This window comes from Gallinula chloropus (genome assembly GCF_964237585.1).
Source record: "Gallinula chloropus genome assembly, chromosome: 2".
Classification (NCBI taxonomy): domain Eukaryota; kingdom Metazoa; phylum Chordata; class Aves; order Gruiformes; family Rallidae; genus Gallinula; species Gallinula chloropus.
Genome location: NC_140086.1, coordinates 104,208,390 through 104,232,208, shown reverse-complemented (window position 1 = coordinate 104,232,208; position 23,819 = coordinate 104,208,390). Strand labels below are relative to the sequence as shown.

At 40.4% G+C, this 23,819-nt stretch overlaps 1 protein-coding gene across 1 annotated transcript in view; it reads left to right on the top strand.

Annotated features, from left to right (window-relative positions):
• The window catches only part of CNTNAP2 (contactin associated protein 2), a gene marked incomplete at both ends in the record, with an annotated part of 1,153,104 nt that overhangs the window by 783,762 nt on the left and 345,523 nt on the right, over window positions 1-23,819 (top strand). Inside the window, one exon of the mRNA XM_084260050.1 lies at window positions 2,344-2,463. Within this exon, the coding sequence (XP_084116176.1) occupies window positions 2,344-2,463 (120 nt within the window). The remainder of the gene's footprint in view (window positions 1-2,343; window positions 2,464-23,819) is intronic.

The following is a 23,819-nucleotide window of genomic DNA, read 5'->3' as shown; positions in this document are numbered from 1 at the left end:
AGTTGACTCTTTCCAACTTTTGGCTAACAGAAGAAATGCAGGAATGAAAACAATGTTAAGGTCTGTGTGGCTACAAGGTGTTTTGTTAGTTTTGTTTCGGTCTCAAGCTATTCTCCCTTAGTCTACTTTCCTAGTCAATCTTTTCTAAAATAAACTTTTCCCCTGAAGCTGTGCTGAAGTCCATTATTGTGAGTGTTAGTTTACTCAATAGGTGAACTTCAAAATGTGTTTGTAGTTGCTTTTGTCATCTGATTAAATGACTGGATTTTCTGTCTAGACTAAGAAGCTTAAAGAAGCTTGATGTTTCACATCAAAAGCTAAAATTAGATTTTTAATTTTTTTAAAAAACTGCCTTCTATTTCATGTTAGAACACAGACCAACCCTTGGCTATGTAACATTTTTTCATCTTCAATGTAACACTCTTAAATATTTTTTCTGAATTCAAGTAGTATCTCTGTACAAAGCTTGTCCCGGCTTCTTGACGAAACATCAAGGAAAATGTCATATGGCCCTACATAATGCTTTGGATGCTACAAAGACAAAACTTCCTTGGTTTTCTGAAAAGGTTTAGAAAATGAAAGCACCAAAATTCTGGGAGATCTTAAACAATACTCAGCACCTTCTTGGGCTGACCTTAAGACATCTATTAAAATTTGCAACTTAGTATCACAACAATGATGAATTAACAGAGCTGATATTTTGTGATTACATTTGGTTAGCATGTAGAGAATTAGAAAAATATTTCTGAAAAAAATTGGTTATGAAATCCAAGTTTGCATGAAGTGTCTGAAAACAGGCAGTCTCCTTGATAATGAAAGAATCTGTTGACCTTCGTTTGCGGAGAAAGGGGAAATGGCTTGGAATATTTCACAATTTAATTAAAGTATCTACTTATATTAAATTGACTTCAGACACTGTAATGAACACACAAAATGTTCCAGCAAATTGTTTCTGTAGTAGCGTTGACAAGGAGATTCTCTTACACAGCAGTAACAGTCTGTGTTACTTTGCATTCATACCACATCAAAATTGGGTGGGTTTTTTTAGCTCTGCTTTCCTTCCTGCATCTTGATAGTTGGTTAGAGGCCTTTAGAAGTGTGTGTGTGTGTGTGTGTGTGTGTGTGATCGATCAGTCACTCATCATCAGTTCCCAGCAAAACAGCTCGTCCTTATGGACATTTGAAATAAAGCCAGTCTTAACAAGGAGATCGCTTGCAAGAATTGCCAACAAATTAGATGAATTTTTAGACTGGATATGAAGTCTGGTTAAACAAACAATCCATTTCTTTTAGCAGCTGATAGATTGATTCCAAACAAAAAAGATGTACCATCTGGTCCTTGGAAAACAAAGCAGCATTATACATTCCTTTTCTAAAAAACTGCCTTGAAGAATATTTATATAATTTATCAATTGTTTGTATATATATACACACCCCCCATATATATCAATGTATATAAATTGGCAGTTTTACATGCACAAAATGTTTTAGATTAAATATATATAATACACATAACTACATAACAGTAATTTCAAATAAAATATTGGAAGTGGTAGAAAACCTGCTGTCTACAATGCTTATTATTAGGTCTTAGCTTTTCATCATAACACAATTTGACAAGCAGTTTTATGACTTCAACTAGAAAGTAGAATAGAGAGGTCAAGGAAAAACTGAATACAACACAGCCTCCTAAATCAGTTAAACATCGTCAACTAAATATTGTGAAATTTTAGACCTTGCTGGAACAGTTAGTTGTGTAGATATATCATAGAGTAGCTGCAGAGCTCTGTATGGACAGGTATTACATGTAGTGAGAAATTTTACAATTTTGAAACTTGATGTTATTCTGAGTTGTAATAAACCCTGAAAAAATATAAAATTTACAGAGAGAAAGCTCCTGAAGATTTTTGGTGTATCTCTTAAAAGAAGACTGAAGGGAAAATACTGTTGGATCATTAGAAGTGTCTCCATTTATGGTGTAAAACTCAAACCAGTATATAAACAAAGTTTTGAATCAAAGTATTTTCAAAACCAGTTTAAAGATACCCTTGAAAATGGTTAGTTGTTCCAACCCTCCTCCTCCCTGCACTTCCCACCCTGCAAGTTCTTGGAATTCGCTTCCTATTCTGGCTTTCTCTCACATGCCAAAAATTGTTGTGCCTCAAGGTTTTAATCATTTCTGTATCCTCTAGAAAGATGTTTAAAGATTATTTTTTTTCTGGGAATGCCAGTGAAATGTAAAAGTATAGTCCTTCACATATAAATAAAGTCAATTTATTGTCATTATGTATTTTTTGCTCCAGGATTTGAAGATCCTTATTGCTGTGTTTTATTTCATTCCAGCAATTTATGAACTCTCCTGTGAAGCATACAAACACTTGGGCAAAACTTCAAATTACTACTGGATAGATCCAGATGGCAGTGGGGCACTGGGACCTTTGAAAGTTTACTGCAACATGACAGGTAAATGCATTGTATTTGCTAATTTCTTATTTTTTTTTTAATATAGTTGGGAGTCTGTTCATAACACATATTTCTTGGCAAAAGGAAAACAATTCCTAAGAGCTTTTCATGATGTGGGTCATGAAATCTGTAGTCACCATTCAGTATAGTCTGAGCAAGGCAGTAGCTACTCCATTTCATAAGCATCTTGAACCACGCCTATTAATTAGCCTTAGAAGGTCTTTCTATCCGCAGTGGTGCATCATATTTAAAGAGATACAGATATATATGGCTTTTTACCAAAACTGTTGTATATCAACATATTTGTAGTTTGGTAGTGGCTGAGGTTCATGGGGTACTGCAGGAGGCAGCTTTGTAGAAATGTAAGATTTCTATTCAGGTATTGCTGATTGTGACACAGCACCATTGACAGGGAATAGAAATTATTTACAAGAGAAACAGAACATCAGTTTTCTTGTTTTCCTGTTTGTCTTTTTAACTGGTGTTGGAAGGATGTATCTTGTTTAACTTTGACACCATATATTTAACTGCATTAACTTATTTTGGTTTTCATCTGGGTTTTATTTTTGGTTGGTTGATTGGGTTTTTTTTTTCCCTGCTTTTAACACTGGTTTTATATGGGTAATTTCCCATCTGGGCATTAACAAAGAAGATATCCTCACTTCTCTGCCTTGCCATATTGAGACAGAAAAATGTGATAATGCAGCCTTCCAGTACCTGAGGGGAGCATACAAACAGGAGGGGAATCAACTTTTTCAAAGGATAGACAATGGCAGGACAAGGGGGAATGGATTAAAGCTAAAGGAGAGAAGGTTTAGATTAGGTATTAGGGGGAAGTTTTTTACAGAGAGAGTGGTGAGGTGCTGGAACAGGCTGCCCAGAGAGGTGGTGATTGCCCCGTCCCTGGAGGTGTTCAAGGCCAGGTTGGATGGGGCCCTGGGCAACCTTGTCTATCACAGAATTACAAGGTTGGAAAAGGCCTTTAAGATCATCAAGTCCAACTGTTCCTATCCTAAGCTAAACCATATTGCTAAGTACCTCATCTACCCTTTTTAAACACATCCAGGGAAGGTGACTCAACCCCCTCCCTGGGCAGCCTGTTCCAGGCCCTGATAACTAAAAAGTGAATTTTTTTTTTCCTAACATCTACCTTGAACCTACCCTGGCACAGCTTTGTGCCGTTTCCTCTTGCCCTATCTCCTGTCACCTGGCTGAAGAGACCATCACCCACCTCTCTACAACCTCCTTTCAGGTAGTTGTAGGTGGTGATAGGTGCTCTAGATCAGGCTTGGAGCTTGGTGGGCCTGCCTGTGGCAGGGGTGTTGAAACTGTATGATCCTTGGAGTCTCTTCCAACCTAGACCATTCTATGATTCTATGATCTAGGGCTTTTTATGCTATAACTAGTACCTTGAACTGTATAGCTAACTGATCAGGCAGGTTACATCAGGGAACAATACCAAAAAGAACTGGTTCAGCAGTAAAATACACTATGGCAGTGGTATCAGGCACAAAAAAGTAAACCAATCCAGTACTACAGTACTGCTAATTCATGTTAAATATACTTATCTAGTTTGGGTTTTTTCTGTTTTATCTGTATATTAAAAGTAACCATTTCATTTTACTAAAATTTCTTGTCTACTAAACAATTTCCACAGTACTTAAATGTGACCTTTTTCTAACTATTGGAAGGCAATCATGAATACGAGGATAGATGATTTATTGTTTATTCCTTTCATTTGGATATAACACATACTGCGGAAAAAAATGCAGTTTTTTGTTTTAACTGAATCACTCCCATCAGCAACTTTTCTACAGGATCAGTATTACACTGATATCCATGTAACTTTAAATTTAAATAAACAGAACTATTTCATCATTAAAATGCAAATGACTGCAAGAAATATCTGAAAACTGATGGGAAGCAATTTTAACATCTGCTTCTACAACTGGAACGCCACTGACACTCATTCTCAGGTAGCTTAGTAAAGCACATCACCTACATACGTAGTATGTATATACATGGTATCTATACATTACAGCTGCTACATCTTTCATTTTCTTTTAATTAGTGGTCATCTTAAAGAGGGAAAACTTTGGTTAAACTCCTGGTTTTTTAGGACAAAATTAACGCACCTTCTCTTATCTTTTTCTCAACTGTTGCAGAGTATTATTAGTAGTATGTGTACTATAGACGGGCAGAATGTGGCTACTTGAGGGTGTATTGGGTTTGTGTGGCAAGGTTTTGGTGTGGGGGGGGGGGTTACAGGAGTTGGCTGCAGTTGAGAAGCTACTGGAAGTTTCCCCTATGTCTGAACAGCAGCCATGAAAGAGGAATGAGAATATGTGAAACAGTGCTGCAGACACAAAGTTCAGTGAAGGAGGGGGAAGATGTGCTCCAGGTGCTAGAGCAGAGATTCCCCTGCAGTCCGTGGTGCAAAAGAAGCTCTAGGCAAGCACTGCTCAGCAGTAATTACAACATCCCTGTGTTATCAACACTGTGTCCAGCACAAATCAAAAACATAGGCCCATGCTTGCTACTATGAACATTAACTCTATCTCAGCCAAAACCAGTGCAATGTTGGAGAGTAAGCTGTATAGTCACTTAACTATAAAGCTTCAGGGGCAGGAAAATATCCCAAAAAGACACTGAAATTGTATATTTAGGAATTGAATTTTAGCCCTTGAAGGTAGTCTATCGCAAATATTGAATCGCAGATTTCATTACTTCATCATTATGCCAGCATTTCACCTGCAGATTCTATAGTGAGAATATGTTAAGATTCCCAAATGTGTCAAAAAAGTATTTTTTTAAAAACGTGAAGACAGTAGACAGCAGTGGAGAGCTGTCTGGACATATTTTTGGGCATAATCCTTATCCATCTTTCATGTGCCTTACTTTAGTAAACTGGTGAATATCATGATAAGTTCTGTCCTTCATAGGTGTTGTTGTGGTAACTAAAAATTGTTCTGGTTTCCAATATGTCCTGTCAATTCAGTGGTGCAAATTCCTAGAAATATGTATGTGCAGGTGCAATCAATGGTCTCTAGAAACTAATCTCCATTGTCAGAGAAATCCCAGAGCACCCAATTCTTTTATCCTTGCCTTCTCCAAATAAACCTTGTACTCCCAATGTTGTGTTTTGATAAAGAGGAAGCAAACACTTATATTTTTATGTCCTCACGGTGGAATTAAACTGTTGGTGATATCACATGTAAGTATTTATTCCTGCTGCAGTAACACATCTTTTTAAAACCTAGGGCACTGCGAGAGATGTTCAGCAGCTTTCCAAATACATACCAACTGGAACTATGTAAATTTTAGGAGCTTTGTTTGTTTCTTTCAAGAAAAACAGTGTTGAATTTTTTTTGAGTTAGAAAATTAGAACTTTTCAAATTAATGTATTTAGAAAAAAAAAAGTTCCTTGAAACTGCGATGTGACATAATGTTTAACTGTGTCTGCTTTTCAGTTTAGCCTGGCTTGTGGTCTTAGGCCAACAGGGAAATCTCCCAAAGCTGTGTCAACTTAAGGCTAAGATCTTGCCCTGTACCAAAGGCAGGTCCACAATGCGGTTTGACTGCCTTCAAGAAAGCTTTTCCAATGATGGAGGGTTCCTATCACAGCATCCCATTTCAGGCCTTTCCTGTTTTCTCTCTAATTTTCATTAGAACAGTAGCTTTAGTGAAAAGAACTGCTTTTGTTGGAAGATGTATACTTTCAGTATATTACAGCTTCACCCCATGCTTTGTGTGATATTTTGTATTTGTGACTCCTTAGGCTTGATGCAGTTTCCTCTGATAGTTTTTTTTCAGTCCCATTAAGAAAGCAAAAGAAATAAATTAATGCTACTCCCTGGTGGTTTTTTGTGGGTGTTTTTCTTTTTTTCTCCCCTCAGTCCAAGGAGAATGGGGAAAATGTGTGGAATTAATAAATTTGCCCTGGTCTTATATTGTGCGTTTGTCCTGCAAGAATTTTCAGAGTGGAGCGTGATGAAAAGGCAGAGACACAGTGCACAGGGACAGTAAGTGCTTTCGTTATTTATCCTAATGGATGTATGGAACATCAGTGGGAGAGGTGGACTTCTGTAGTTCCTTGAGGCTTTATGCTGAGTGTAGGGAAACGATAATCTTCCTGCTGTTTCTTCTGCTTCATTATTTAGACCACTGATGCAAAGCAGAACTGAAAGGTTTCATAATCTATTTTACCAGAAGATATGTCAGTTAATTCTTTCTATTGGTCCTGAAGTCATTATGCCTCTGTGATGTGGCTTTTATCTCATTTCAGGATCCAAATAGCTGCAAGCATAATGGCTCCATTTGAGTGGTACTTACCCTATCCCCTTTCTAGTACTTTTCCCTTGCCTTAAGCTGCACATCTTCAAACATTTTGAGAAATCATTACGCGTATTCATAGACTGCCTCATTAAGGTCAAATGTACGAGGTGGCTTCTCTACCCGCTCTCCTCCTTCATTTCTTCTCTCTCTTTTTCAACAGAAGTGGCACATGTAATAATTACTGCAGTGACTTTGTGAGTAGGCATTAAACAATTGTTAACTGTCTTATCCTGTGATTTTTCTGTCTTCTTTCTGTAAATAGTGGGTCACTGGAGAGCTTTTTACTATGACATATGTAGAAACATATGGCATGAATATAAATGTGCCATTCATCACTACATACTAATGAAAAGTGCCCCAGCAGCAGTAAATGTTTAATTCTATTGCACATATCTATATAATTAGTTTTTCAGATGAGACTGAACTTCCAAGGTACCAAAATTTTTATTCACACCAATATATGATGCATGTGAAAAATAAAATATTGAGCAAGTTCATTCAACAAATAAAACTCTCTTTTCCTCTGTAGATTCTCCAGTTTGATAGAGGAAGGAATCTGTATTTTTTTAGTTGTTAACTCCAATAGAATAAATTGGTGTACATTTAAAGGCAGTAAAATTTTGTCATTGGACAATTGTTGTATGGCAGTAAAAGTGTAGAGACCTTACCCAGTGTAATGTCATTGCAGAAAGCTTCCAATACAAGTATTTGTAATTTTATATAAAACACAGGAAGGAAAAATGGCTTCAGTGTTTCAAATATAACATAGGAAATGTCAAGGAAGGCAGCAGGACTGCCAGCAACCTGACTCTCCTCACAGAAGACATAGGCCTTGACAATATTCTTGCATTCCCGTGAGACAGGGAAGTTACTCATGCTGAGAAGTTTTTGGCAATCACATTCTGAAAATACGATGGCCTTGAAGACAGGGGTACAGACTGCCCTAAACCAAGAAGGAGTTGTGTGAAGGTATTTGGGAGTAAGCGAACATGTGATGAGCCGTCCATAATAAATGGTTGACACAGCAGGTGTGCAGATAGTTTTAGACATCAAAGGTAAACTAACAGTGTTTAGCTGTAAGATATGCTTATCAGAACCTGTTATAATTACTAACCATTCAGCTTGGTGTGAACAGTGTGTGTAACCAATTAGCAGTTTTTTAGCTTGCCACATTTGCAGTAACAAATGTATATAATCTGTGTGATTTCGCTCAATAAACAGCTTCACCTAAATTCATATCGAATTGTGTGCTGCCCATCTCTGATTTCTGCAATGAAACAAAGTTTTGATTTTTAATAGCATCTCCTATACTTTTCCTTCAGGTGTAGAGCTTTGTTTGGGGGCTTTTTAATGAGTCAGACATTTTTTCAAATCAAAATGGCATTTGAGAATTGAAAAAAGAAGACAGTAGTTAAGATGGATTGAGGCTGTTTTGCAGAGTATCCAAGCTTTATTTCCTTGAAGATGAAACAAGACCAAAAGCAACCACAGGAAAAGAAGAAAATGGAGGAGGTCTGCGTGGAAGGGCAAGAGCATCAAGCCATTTAAGACACTGATTTTGACCAGTTGACTTATCAAGGTAGACAATCTGTATAGAGAAGGCAAAAGAGCTACAGAGGAATAAGGAAAATATTAGTCACTGTAGCATCAGGGGGTTGTGTCTGGAGCAACACCTCTTATGGCAGGCTTTCTTCCTATGGTGAGTTCATTCTCCTGGCATCAGAGTAAAATAACAGACCCATGAGAGACCTGGAGAAAGAACAGACTATGTTTATCTCTTTGCCTGCCAAATAGGCTGAAACGTCCTGCATCTCATTTTTAGTTCATTGATTAATCTTTTTCTTCTGTTCTTATTTACAAGGCATCCCCTTTGTATTCTGTGTTTCACTGCTGCAAAATTTGCTTTGCATTCAACTTCTTAATTAATTTTATGTCAAATTTGGCTTTCTTGTGAAAATGCTCATTGTGTTACTTAACTGTATCTAAACAAATTTTACTTGTATATGCTTTGGAGCAGAGTACTGACTGTTGGGAAGAAGGTGGTCATGGTTGTTTTTCCAGCTGTATGTAAACTTTCTATTCAGCCTCAATCAGTTCACAGATCATAATTGCTAACCTTTATCTGGACGTGTCTTGATTAGATGCAGCTTGTGGTCTGGAATCCTTCAGAAATAAATCAGGATGGTTTTCTGTTTGTTTTAGCCTCATGTTAATACTGAAAAATGATGTTGTTGGGCACTCCTGTGCTTGGCAGTGCCTTGGGTCTCACTGGTTAAAGCCACAGTCTAGATGACGAGGGATGAGTGAGTCTAGGCTGTTGCTGTGTTCTGTGACAGCTTGTTAAGTTTCCCATATTGGCAGGCTTTTAAGGAGAGAAGAGGAAAGGACTACACTATATTCATACCTTTTGGTAAAATTACATTTGAGTGCCATGTGATTGTGAGATCATTTTTTGTTACTTTGATGCTCATAAATAAAATATGTACAGCCATAGAAACAGACTCCATATAGAGATGAAGGTTTTAATAATCTCAAGGATCATCATAATAAAAAAAAAAGGTAGAATTCTGGGGAAAACAGGGTGTGAATGAACATCTGATGACTTCACTAAACAAAAACGTGTCCTGACATAAGCATGGTGTCATAACTTTAGGGTTTTCAGTTTTCCACACAAACCCAAACCAGGAACTCATGAGAAATTGATTCAGGCCAGTGATAGGCTTCAATTTTCCCTAGAAAATGGCTCCTGTAGAAAGTATTACTGAAACTCCGAACAAAGCTTGTGTTTTCTGTAAAACTAATTTCTGCTTTTGTTCACTTTGGTTTAGTTAAGGGTAGACAGCTAATTTACCCCTGAAATGTTAGGACAAGTTGTTGGTTTTGGGGTTTTTTTTAATTTTATTTTATTTTGATGGTAGTATTTTCTGCAGGGTTTTTCTTTTGTTTGAGTGGGTACAGATGCTGGGAGCTGTTAGACAGTGCTGCTCTCTGCCCCCCTTCATCCCTGGGAAAGCTTCTCTATGCTTCTGTAGGCTTTGAGAAACAAGCCCAGTGATCCAGCTGAACTGCATCAAAGCCTGGGAGGTGTGAGTCAGGTGGGGTTCAGGTGTGGATTTCTGGTATACAGAAATATTTTCTCATATGTGCTTTCTGCTTAAGGCTTTCTTGTCCTTAAACAACACTTTAAATAATAACTTCTCAGCAAGTAAGATTCATAGTTAGTTGTTTCTAACTGCTAGCGCTGTCTTCTCTCTTGACAGTGGAACTAGGAAGAAAACCACTTACCTGTTCTAAGTATTCTTACTGTTGTAATTTTTGTAGAAGTCAATGTCACTAGAAGATCTAAGAGTGGATTAGATTAAAGGAAACATTGTTCAGATGGCAGTGTATTAACTTATTACTGAATCGAGTTACTCACTTATTACTCAATCATCTACCCAAGGATATTGAGGGAGCTTGGCAGATATGCTTGCCAAATGGCAGATATTCTTGCCAAACCCCTTTCTGTGATCTACCAGCAATCCTGGCGGACTGAGGAAATTCCACTTGACTGGAGGCTGGCAGATGTGACACGCATTTGCAAGAAGGGTCAGAGGGAGACTACAGGCCTGTCATTCTGACCTCAGTCCCGGGGAAGATCATGGAGAGGGTCATCTTGGGAGCTATCATGCAGCACATGCGTGATGGGCAGGGGATCAGGCCCAGTCAACATGGGTTTACAAAAGGTAGATCCTGTCAAACTAACCTGATGACCTTCTATGACAAGGTGACCCGCTTAATGGACAAGGGGAAGGCTGTGGATGCAGTCTACCTGGACTTCAGTAAAGCCTTTGACACAGTTTCTCACAGCATTCTGACTGAGAAACTGGCTGCCACTGGCCTGGACAGGTGGATCCTCAGCTGGGTTAAAAACTGGCTGGATGGATGGGCCCAAAGGGTGGTGGTGAATGGAAACAAATCCAGCTGGAGGCCGGTCACGAGTGGCGACCCCCAGGGATCAGTCCTGGGTCCAGTCTTGTTCAACATCTTTATCAGTGACCTGGATGAAGGGATTGAATGCTCCCTCAGTAAGTTTGCAGATGACACTAAACTAGGAGGAAGTGTTGCTCTGCCTGAGGGTAGGGAGGCTCTTCAGAGGGATCTGAACAGACTGGACCGATGGGCTGAGACCAACGGGATGAAGTTCAACAAAACCAAGTATAGAGTCCTGCAGATGGGACATAACAACCCCAGGCAGCGCTACAGGCTTGGGGGAGACTGGCTGGAGAGCTGTCAGGCAGAGAAGGACCTAGGAGTGCTGGTTGACTGCTGACTGAATATGAGCCAGCAGTGTGCCCAGGAAGCCAAAAAGGCCAATGGCATCCTGGCTTGTATCAGAAATTGTGTGGCCAGTAGGTCTAGGGAGGAGATTGTGCCCCTGTACTCGGCCTTGGTGAGACCTCACCTCAAGTACTGTGTCCAGTTCTGGTTTCCTCACCATAAGAAGGACATTGAGGTTCTCAAGCGAGTCCAGAGAAGGGCAACCAGGCTGGTGAAGGGGCTGGAGGGCAAATCATATGAGGAACAGCTGAGGTGCCTAGCCTCGAGAATAGAGGCTGAGGGGAGACCTTATCACCACCTACAGCTACCTTGAAAGGAGGTTGTAGAGAGGTGGGCGATGGTCTCTTCAGCCGAGTAACAGGAGATAGGGCAAGGGGAAATGGCATGAAGCTGTGCCAGGGCAGGTTCAAGTTAGATGTTAGGAAAAAAAAAATTCCTAAAAGAGTTGTCAGGGCCTGGAACGGGCTGCCTAGGATTTAGTCACCATCCCTGAATGTGTATAAAAAAGGGCTAGATGAGGTACTTAAGGATATGGTTTAGTAGAGGACAGGAACAGTTGGAGTCAATGATCTTTAAGGTATTTTCCAACCTTGTGGTTCTGTGAAATGATTAAAAGATTACAGAGAGTTTTTTAAACAAAGAAGATAGATTAATTCCACTCTAGAATTCCTAACCAGCATCAGGATGCAATACTGCATACTGATATGGAATTGTCTAAATGTACCAAGAAGGTTAGCTGTGTTATCACTATTACTGTTAAAAAATCAGACCTTCCTGCTTTCTTCTGCTTGCTCTGACATAAGTGAGCGTAAGTGGGCAGTGAATAAGCTGCAGTAGACATTCATTTTGATCCATGCTTATGCATACGTGGAGAGGAAAAGTATTGCTGACATAATTTTCCTGCATGGGCAGGAGATGTACAGGATGACTCTCTCCATGACTCTCTCGCAGGACTTACTAACAAGTGAAGCTAGTTCAGATTATGTAGGAATGTGAATTTAGAATCTTACGGTGAGTTTGTGTGAAGGCTGTCTTTGAACCAAAGGCAAGGCCTGCCTGACCCACTTAATGGTCTGTGATGGAGTGTTTAATATCTTCATCAATGACATAGACAGTGGGATTGAGTGCAGCCTCAGCAAGTTTTCAGACAACACCAAGCTGCGTCGCGTGGGTGACAAACCTGAGGGACCAGATGCCATCCAAAGGGATCTGGAAAAGCTCAAGAAATGGGCTTATGTGAACGTCATGAGGCTCAACAATGACAGGTGCAAGATCTGTGCATGGATTGAGGCAATTCCCAGTGTCTATACAAGCTGAGGGATAAAGGGATTGAGATCAGCCCTGCCAAGAAGGACTTGGGGTACTGGTGGATCAAAGACTAGACATGACCTCTCAATACGTGCTCACAGCCCAGAAAGGCGACTATATCCCAGGCTGCATCAAAACAAGCATGGCCAGCAAGTCAAGGGAAGTGATTCTGCACCTCTCCTCTGCTCTGGTGAGACCCCTCCTGGAGTATTGCATCCAGCTCTGGGGTCCCCAGTACAGGAAAGATAAGGACCTGTTGGTACAGGTACAGAGGAGGGCCATGAAGATGATCAGAGGGCTAGAACACCTCTCCTGTGGAGAAAGGCTGAGAGAGTTGGACTTGTTCAGCCTGCAGAAGAGAAGGCTGCAATAAAAAAAATGGGGATAAACTTCTTAGCAGGACCTTTTGTAGTAGGACAAGGTGTGTTGGTTCTGAACTAGCAGAGGGTAGATCTGACTAGATATAAGGAAAAAAATTATTTATGATGACTGTGATGAGGCACTGGAACAAGTTGCCCAGAGAGATGGTAGATGCCCTCTCCTTGCAAGTATTCAAGGTCAGGTTGTAGGGGGCTGTGAGCAACCAAGTCTAGTGGAGGGTGTCCCTGCTCATTGCAGTGGGGTTGAACTAAATAAACTTTAAAGGTCCCTTCCAACCCAATCCATTCTATGATTCTTTGACTAGTCCTAGTAAATGCAAAAATTCCATACATATTTGCATTTTATCATTTAGAATTAGTCTTAGTGCTTTTCTATAAAAGAAAACAAATATGCAGTAACTATGATGTGAATTTACAGAAAATATTTTTACTAATGTCTATGATGGGGTGCTTATTACAGGTTTTAGAGCAGCATCACATGTCTGCTGTAAACTCACCTCTGTTCCAGGGGAAAAAGACTCTAAGGTAATGGCATTAGGAGTGAAAAGGATCATCTGGATATTGGCCAATTTTTAACTCCAAGGCCACGGAAAGCAGCACTGCCTCTGAAAATATGGCAATCAATCAGAAGATGCTGTGAAAAGACCACTTATATCCATGAAAATCAAAGAGGAATTTTCCTGAGAGAACCAGTGTTGGTTGCAACCTACTGAGATTCTCACTTGCTCCGTAACATCAGAAGGTGAAGAATGGCTGAAATAACTTTGATCAAACTTAAAAGCAAAACGTTGATAGAATTCCACACGGTTTAGTGAACAGAGTCCAGCCAACAGGTGCAAAAGATAAGAAGTCTCTGAGACCTTGTGCACAAAGTAGGGAACAACTACAATTGGAGAACTTCCACAGACAGGTTCCTCCATTTTCAGATTTCAAATGGAAACCTGCAGATTATGAAAGCCAGGTCTCTTCTTTAGAGTCTAAATTGCTAAGTGTAAGGATCTCCCTCCACTTCTGTACTGGAAGCCAAGTCTAGCTCATTTCAGACAGGTGATATGTGTATGATAGGATGCAGCTTGACATTTCAATGTCACATTAGGGGTCAGCGTCTGGTTTTATTGTATTTAGAATTCACGTTTATGATCCAGAGTTCTTATGCTTTTTGTGTTTCCTGCTTTAGGGGCTTTTCTGGCTTTTCCATTTGCTAAGCTCAAATTTTCTTTTCTTCAGGGAGCCTGAAAATACTGGTTTTATCTAGTATGTGTCTGTATAACTGTGTCAGGACATGCTTGCCTGAATGGGAACTACTGAGGTAATGATCTTCCATTATCCTAGATGAGATTTATGAGACAACTCCACACACACTGAAGCGTTCACTAATAAGCAATTTAAGAAAATCAGTGAGAATAAGATATTCCCTTCCCTTCCCAAAATTATGACTGTGTTTTTTGCCGAAGTGGTGGCCTAAACCTCAAGATATTTCTCCAAAGAGACTAACTTTTTTCTCTCCATTTTGTGATGCACAAGTGCATCACAAATAGAAACCACTGTAGATATTTTTTAGGACCAGCATTGTCTGACTGCAATGGAATCAACCTGTCAGTAGTCATAAAAGAAAATTAATTACATCTGTAGTAATAGACAAAATACTGTCACAAAAGAATTGGAAATGCCAATGATGTAAATTACTGTATCAGAGATCTAGGACCATCAGTGCTCAACTGGAATCCCTTTTTCTTAACAATAGTGTGTGAAGAGGAATTATTCCTCTCACAGAGGGATGGATCTTCCACAGAAAATGCTTGGCAGGCAAATAGGGGGAGTTAGAAAGGCAAAGCTGACTTAGCTCTCAAAAGCCTGAGCATGCAGATTTCTCTGCCTTGCACTCATGGGTCTAGATCAAATATGTTTCTGTCAGAAGCATTGGCTTCTACCTGAAGATGCTTTATTGCTAATATTGATCTGGTAATTACCACAGAACTATGCTGAAATAGATACTTTTGCTTGTGCTGTACACTGACCACCAAATGAACAGCTGAGCCAGTTGGAAACTAACCAAAAGCTGCACTGACATAACTGAAATGGCTGACATCTCTGCTAGGCAGAGCAGACACAAATGGGGTACACTCACAAGTATTTCTGGTCAAAAGTTGCTATTAGTAAAAGGCCTTACTCATTAACTTCCTTTGTGCGCTGCTCCCTTGTCTGTCTCGTTGAGTAATTAGATTGCTTAGAAATGACAGTTCTATGGGAATTAAAAATCTATAAAAAAGACACTAATCTATATAATTAAGGTTAATATTCAGAGCGGTCTTCTGACATTTATTTCAGTTATCTTTACAAATTCCACTGTGTACTCCAGCTCTGAGTGATTGTTTTGCTTCTGCCTGATGCTTTTTCTATAATAGTCACAGATTTTGGTAACTGTCTTGTTAATATTAAAACCATGTTACTTGACACCCAACTGTATTGCAAACCTAAACATTACAAGCCTTTGCTTTACAGGACTTTGTGGCATCTTCAGGACTGTGCATGGGCACCCTCTCACCCCCACATCACAGTGCTGCCACCTGGCAATGCAGCAGGCACTGTGCCTTGGGCCAAGATAAATGGGATCATCCTGCCATGACCCATGTCGCAGCTATCCTGGGGATGGCCCAAAGACATTCAAGAGGAAATCGCTGAGGGGCCAGTGGTATTCAGTGGAGGGGGTTGAGGGAGGATGACGCCCCAGAGGCAGGACAAGGCTGCAGAAGGTTCTTGGCTGCAAGGCCAGCTCCCAGCAGGGCCACCTTTAAAGATCATTTGAGGGATGGAAATCCTTTCCAGCTGGAAGGCTGTGGCTAGAGCAAGGGGATGCTTCTTGAGGAGCACTGCAAAGCTTACTGTCCTCATGCCCTGCAAAGCCAGGGCACCAGCCATAAGCAAAAGGATGCAGAGATGTTGCCAGGGGTCCCAGAGCTTTGGAGCACCTGCCGGCTGGAGCACCCTGCCAAGTGCTGGAAGGATCTTTGCCCTCAAGTTGATGGGGCCAGGGGCACTTGGCCACTCTGGGAGGCCTGGAGACAGGCTCCTGGGTAGAGGAAGAATACAGCTAGTGTATCTCATGGGAGGCGTGACAGACCAGTGGTAGGAGGGGCTGGTCTTGCTCACATGTTCAGGGAATAGGCAGTGCCACTGGGGTCAGGAAGGAATTTTCCCCTGGAGGAGATTGGCACTGGTCCCCAGGGGTTTTTTGCCTTCCTCTGCAGTACTGATCAGGACTCCTTGCCAGGGATCCTCTGGACTATCTGCGCTGGGTCATTGCCTGCTGCTCGTGCCTCATGAAGGTGGCCTCTCATGCCCTGCAGATGTGGGAGGAAGGCTTTTTTTTCCCCCATGGTGGGCTAGAAGCTGTGCTTCTGGGAGTCTTTTGCCTGACTGTGGCACTGAGCACGGTCCCTTGTCCATGCTTTTGGTGGCTTCACCCTGGCTGGAGGCCAGATGCCCAATTAAGTCTCTCTATCACTCCCCTTTTCAGATGGACAGGGGAGAAAATCTCCTTGAGAGAGTCCGAAAAAGGGCTACAAAGATGATTAAGGGCCTGGAGCATCTCCCCTATGAGGAGAGGCTGAGTAAGCTGGGGCTGTTCAGTCTTGAGAAGAGAAGACTAAGGGGGGATCTAATTAATGTCTATAAGTATCTTAAGCATGGAATGCAGGGGGAATTAGCCAGCCCCTTTTCAGTGGTCTGTGGAGACAGGACAAGGGGCAATGGCTGCAAGTTGGAGCACAGGAAGTTCCGCTCCAACAAACGTAAGAACTTTTTCACAGTGAGGGTGACAGAGCCCTGGCACAGGCTGCCCAGGGGGGGGTGGAGTCTCCTTCTCTGGAGATATTCAGGACCCATCTGGACACCTATTTGTGCAATATGTCCTAGGGAGCTGCTTTGGCAGGGGTGTTGGACCTGATGATCTCTCGAGGTCCCTTCCAACCCCTATGATTCTGTGATTCTGTGATATTGAGAGGCTTAGGAGTTGAGATAAGGACAGGGAGAGATCATTCTGCAATTAGTGTCACGGGCAAAACAGACTCAATGTAGAATATAAAAACTATCTAATTTATTATACTACACAAACACACAGAGAAACCAGTCAGAGAATGAGAACAATCAGATCGTAAAACATCTTCCCCCACCCGTCCCTTCTTAGCAGACCTCATTTTATTCATGATTTCAGTCTCTCCTTCCCCTGCATTGTGGCAGGGTGAGTGACAGGAGGAATGATGGTTTCAGTCAGTTTCTCACGAGTTGTTTTCCTTCTCAGCCGGGGTGGGGCGCAGGGGTGACAGCATTCCTCACACTCTTCACCTGCTCCAGTGTGGGGTCCCACCCACAGGAGACAGTCCTCCACAACCTAATCCAATGTGAGTCCTTTCCCATGGGCCTTCAGGTCTTCACCAACTGCCCCAGCATGGCTCCCTTCCACAGGGTGCCAAACTTCAGTCCCAGACTGCTCCAGCCTGGTTGCCCACAGAGTCACAAGTTACCCTGCAAGCCTACTTTTGTGCAGGCCTCTCCATGGGTTGCAGGTCCTTCCAGGATCTTGCACCAATGCAGGCTTCCCACAGGGTCACAGCATCTTCCATATGTCTCCACCTGCTGCAGTGTGGGGTTCTCCATGGGCTGTAGATAGGCTCCCCATCGTCATCCATCATGGGCTGCAGGGGGACAGCCTTCTCCACCATGGTCTTCTCCACAGGCTGCAGGGGAATCTTTCTGGTGCTTGGAACACCTCCTCCTCTTCTTCACTGACCTCGGTGTCCGCGAAGTTTCTTACTTCTTATCAGTCCCTTGACTGGTTGCAAAAAGCAGCTGCTTATGTTTTTTTCCCTCCCAAATGTGATTTCCAGGGGTGCGAGGCCTGTCACTGATTGGATCAGATTTGGTCAACAGCACATCCATCCTTGAGCCCAGCTGGTATCTACTCTGTTGGGCCTAGGGAAAACTTCTAGCTGCTTCCTGCAGAAGCACCCTCCCCACCCCCCTTACTCCTCTACACCAGAACCCCACCACACAAAACCACAACAGGGCTCCTCAGAGCCATTTTAGTTAGGTTCTTCCTGGCTGGTCTTGCTCCTCCAAGGTGCCACTTGGGCCCTGGCTCCCTCAGGCTCTATTGCCCAGTACAGGTTTGTAGCGGGAGCAAACACTGTTCTTCGCTTGGTTCCAATTCCTCATGGCTTCTCACTTGTGCAAAACAGCCTCTGCAACACGCATGCAGGGCAGGTGTGAGAGCACTTCAGCATCGCTGACTGAACACAGTGGCAGAGCAAGCTTTGCAAGGCAAAACATGTGCTTATCAGTGCTATATGCCATACTTTGGAAAGTACCCCATAGTACCACACACCCCTTTCTATTTTTGTGTGTGATTGATACTGATACCCATTCTTTAAGTTCTCACTCTTCAGGAAACAGGCACTGCTTGGCCTGAATTCCTGTAGCTCTGTGGCTTTCCTTTGCCACACTGCGAACGATGTTTTTCAAGCTCAACTGAAGAGTGCATCAACCTGCTCCTGGCTACACACATGTGCTTTGTGCTACTGCTTGTGAGCATCAGTTCTGAAACAGATTCAGAAAAATAATATAGCTTAAAACCCATAAAACATCTTTTTCTGGACAAAGCTATTAAAAAAGCACTTAGCCTTTCAATTCTGTTGAACCCAAGCTACAAGTCTAAATATGCACCATCACAATTTTTTCAGCATCCAAGAAATACTAATTTTAAATATATCATCATATATCAGCATTGGTGAGGCTGCACCTCGAGTACTGTGTCCAGTTCTGAGCTCCTCACCATAAGGAGGACATTGAGGTCCTTGAGCGTGTCCAGAGAAGGGCAACCAGGCTGGTGAAGGTGCTGGAGGGCAAATCCTATGAGAAGCAGCTGAAGGAGCTGGGGCTGTTTAGCCTGGAGAAGAGGAGGCTGAGGGGAGACCTTATCACCACCTACAACTACCTGAAAGGAGGTTGTAGAGAGGTGGGCAATGGTCTCTTCAGCCAGGTGACAGGGGATAGAACAAGGAGAAATGGCACAAAGCTGTGCCAGGGCAGGGTCAGATTAGATGTTAGAAAAAATTTTCTTACTGAAAGAGTTGTGAGGGCCTGGAACAGGCTGCCCAGGGAGGTGGTTGAATCACCTTCCCTGGATGTGTTTAAGACAAGTAGATGACATACTTAGGGATATGGTTTAGCTTAGGACAGGAACGGCGGGACTCAATGTTATTTTAAAGGTCTTTTCCAACCTTGTAATTCTGTGATTTCTGAATAATGACACATGTTAAATTTATTAATCAGCAATGTTACATTTCTGAATATTATTGGAGTAGAAGGGACAGTAATTATAAACTTTCAATGAGAAGGAAAGTAATATTAGACCTAGTAGGGTCTTCATTTTCATGTATGCCACTGTCTTCTCCAGATTCTGTGATGGTTTCTGTGGTGTTGTTTCTATACAGCACTGTCTTATTTTCATGGGGTACATACTGCATGGATAATTGTAGTTTCTGAAAATGGTGATTTGTATTTCCTTAAGAGAACCATTTGTATAAAAGAACTCTGTCCATCAGATGGAAGTCACGTTTAATGATGGTTTTATAGATACTGATATGAGAGGGAAAGAGAAGTTCACATCCCTTTGTTGTAAGGACATGAAAAATTTCACATTCCAGACTTTCTGGAGATGGAAAGTTTTGTGTTCGTCTTGTATGATCTTTATTCCTCATCCTTATAGTACTCATATTTCTTCCATTAAAAAATTTTAACTTGTGACCTTGAGCACGAGTCCTGTGAGGAGCTGGGGCTTTTTAGTCTTGAGAAAAGGAGGCTGAGGGAAGAAATTACTGCTTTCTGCAGCTACCTGCAAGGCAGTTGCAGAGATGTTGAGGTTGGTCTCTTCTCTCTAGTGACAAGCGATAGGATGAGAGGGAATGGATTGAAGTTGGGCCAGGGAAGATTTAGTTTAGATATCAGAAAGAATTTCTTTACTGAAGGGGTTGTCAAACATTGGAATAGGCTGCCCAAGGAGGTGATGGAGTCACCATCTCTGGAGGTATTTAAAAGGTGTGTAGATGAAGTCCTTAAGGACATGATCTAGAGGTGGTTGGACTAGTCAGGGTTAGGCCATGGTTGCACCTGATGATCTAAGGGGTCTTTTCCAATCTAAGCAATTCTATGATGCTGTGACCTTTACTACTCATATATGGCATGTTAATCTTTTCCCAGCACCAAGCTCTGCCTCTTTTTTGGTAATTAGGTTTAGATTGAGATTGGACTAGATCATAACATGCAGGAAATAAAAACCTTTTAAACAGACTTTATTAAAGTTGCTGACTTTAGTATGAAACCTAATTGTCTGCTCCTTTTCTCATAATGTCACTGTGTCACATTTCAAACCACAGGTGTGCTAAAAAGCTTTGTATAGAATATGTTTTATAAAATAATGCATGGCTGTTTTATGATAAATGAAGTCACTAAAACACTGTGGAGGTTTAAGACATGCTTCATTTGAGAGATTAGAAATAAATACATTCAAGACATCACAATTCTTCTGTCAGTCACAACATAACTAAACTTCATGCTACTGTCTGTCCCGTGACATCTAATGGCAGTGTTTTCTAAACTATGTATGACAGTAGGATTTGTTATTTAGTTAGGTGATGCTTCAACTTGCTTAAGTTTACATAAAAATCTTCATTTTTAAGTTTGAATGTGGCTTACATGAATCATAATAATAATAATGAAATTATTACAAACTGTCAAGACTTTGAACTGTAACTCCTCCCATCTGGAGACACCTTTTGAAAACAAAATGGAAAAGAATACTGGTTAGTAGTACACCTACCCAGGTTTCTCTTCACCAGTGTTCAGTTGCAAATAGCCAAAGAACCAGTATCAAAAGGAAGCTACATTCTTGAAAATGGAACAGGGTACTTAATTCAAACCTCTCTTTTTAATTCTTCACACCAGTCCTCTCAGGAGTTTGCCTAAAATTCAGTTTATTGATGCAATAATTAGAAAGACTACTTCAACACACTATTTTCCTTTTCCTGACTGTCCAGGGAGAGGAGTTAGCAGGATATGAGAGAGGAGAATGGAGGATGTTGTTCTGGAGAGAATTAAGTTGAATCCAGGATTCAAGCACTTAAAAGCTGATGGAAAAAAGAAAGGCAGCATTTGTTTAGTAATAACAGATGAAACCTGTGATAGCCTTCTTTCTGCCTCTTTAGGAGAGTAGAAATGAAAACTCACCTGACTTCTCAGACAAGATAGTTCAGGAAATGGTTTCTTAAGGTTCAAGCAAACAATGAAAACTATGGTATTTTTTTCAGTGATTCTAGGAAGCCCTGTTTAAGATCATAGCTAAAGAGTTACAGTCTGTTGTTTTGTTAAAGAAAAAATCAGGCAGCAGTTGATTTCTTTTTAGTGCATATGCACTCATGATATACTGAAATGCACTGAAAGACACTTTGAGACACATGCATTTGTTATTTCCAGTTGTATAATACCAGGTTATATGTGAGGCTACTGCCCAGAATGTAGAATCTGTTGTTGATTCTTCAGTTATTGAACCATAAAAAAAATATTCCAGACCTTGCCCATATTCTGTCCATTGTGTTGAAAACATACTGTTAATTCTTTTATGTCCTTTTTTCCTTGACTTTAATGTTTCTTAATCTAAACTGAACTGCAATTGCCATCTGTTAGACCAGGCACTTAAACGATTCAAATCCTCCTTCATATGGCTGTACTGTGTCTCATTATTTATTGTTCCTTTCAATACATGATCATTTTCAAAGTCTTGTTTTTATTAACACCCATATGAGATCATTTTCTACATTAGGGCCCAGATCTGATTTAAGCTACCCCCTGCCCCAGGCACTGTTTTTCAGCTAACAGTGTTTTGTGTTGCTGCAATATTTTTTCTTTGAAGGCATGATCTGTATTCTGTTTCTTGAGATAGCCTCAGCATTAAATGCTTTTTACATGCAACTGTGTTGAACGTTTTGAAATAATCTCTAGTAATCCAGAGAAATCATCTTCTGCTATCCCACCACTCCAGTAATGTCCCTTCAGGTTTCCAATAAGTTTTGTTGGAACAGCCATTTCATTATCAGCTCTCTGATAGCAGTTGGTACTTAACTTTATTTTGGCCACTTCTTTCCACTGTATGTTGCAGAGCATCTGATTTATCTATTATACACTGATTTTAAACATTATATAAACTTAGGTCATTAAGTATTACAGTAAATTCACAAAATAAGTCGACTCTTCTTGCTGAATTGCTGTGAAAGAGACTACATAAGTGCAAGGGGAAGTGTACAGTTTCATTGTCTCAGAAGACAATGTCTCTAAGTAAAATGGAAAATATCCAATCAGTAGTTGGTAATTAAATTTGAGGATTCCTTATTATCTTGATGTAGAAACAATGAAATGAACAGTAGAGGAGAAAATTACTGATGGAATGGTTGAATTACATTTTGGAATTGATCCTTTCCCCCAACTCACTGACTTTCATTTCAGTAGAGCTCAGTCCATAAGAATGCTCTTTTTTTACTCTTTTTCTTTTTTTTTTTTTTTCCTTCTGGATCTTAATGTTCTAAACCCTGTTTTCTGTATTAGTAAGATGAGAGCAACAGAATTCATATCACCAGAGTAACTTTATTACAAAATTGACATTTGCAGTTCTCAGATGAGATTGTCAAAACACTCGTTAACTTCAACTGAACCCACATTTTTCATTTTTATAAACAAACTGTAGCTCCTTTGAAGTCCATAGCAGAACTAGTTTCAAAATGCTATGTATAGTTTTAAACACACATATCTAGAGATACTAAAAAAAGATAAATGGGGAAGGAGAGAGAAGAAGGTGGTGTCAGTTGTGGTTTTCTTTCCCACATCAGATTTTTTGTCTACAGCAGTTGTGCAAAAAAATGCTTAGTTTAATCACATTGCTTATGGCTGTTGTGGTACCATCCCACACAGTTCAACAGAAATTGAAATACCAGCTATGTTCTTACCAGAAAATAAACTGGAGATCTCGTAGTATGAGATGATTATGATTGTAATTTCTATCCTCTCTAGAAGGCAATCCACTTTTACCTGGGCTGTCTTGTATAGTTTCTTGAGTGATTTGTATTGTAGCATATTGTAGAACACATTGCAGTAATGTAATTTGAAGTGACAAATGCATCGATGATGGTAAAAATCATGATGTCTAGTAAAGAAAAACTTCCAGGCTGACATGTGTGAAGGAAACGCTTTCATAAATGTTGATGCAATACAGTTGTCAAATAGTAGTTAGAAATCCAATACAGCCTGCAGCCATCAATTCTTAGCAACAAATGCAGAGCACCCAGCAGCAGATGGAGATGGATATAATTTTTATTACATCTTGAAATTATTTCCCCTGTCTTTGTCATAGGTATTATTGCCTTACATTTATGTTCACTGAGCTTCTAGCTAACTGTCCCATCTTTCCATGTTATCCAAATGCTAAATATGAACAGTTAGTTTAAAGAAGATCCAGGTGAAATGTAGCAGCAGTGTACTCCTGGTCATCAGCACAGACCACTTATCCTCATTTGTCTTCCCACAAGTTCATATGTCAAATGAATAGGGATAAAACTATTATCAACCACCAACATTTTGGGTAAAAAGTAAATAACACTTATGAATACGAAATATTTGATAAACTCAGGTTTTCTCAAAACCATCTTCTCTGAGGCTTCAACCAGAAGCCAAAATGTGGCTGAGTAATGATACTGGATGATATTTATCAATGCTGTTAGCCAAATTTTAGCTTATGAAAGTGTGTCCATCAAAAATAAGCCACCGATACTGAATCAGAGGAGGGGAAAAAGAGAGAGACATATATATTTATGATATATTAATATGTTTTCTAATTTCTTGACAATATTTAATAAAATAATATCTTAACATATACCATTAATGCAAAAAAAGTAAAATTCTAATAATGAT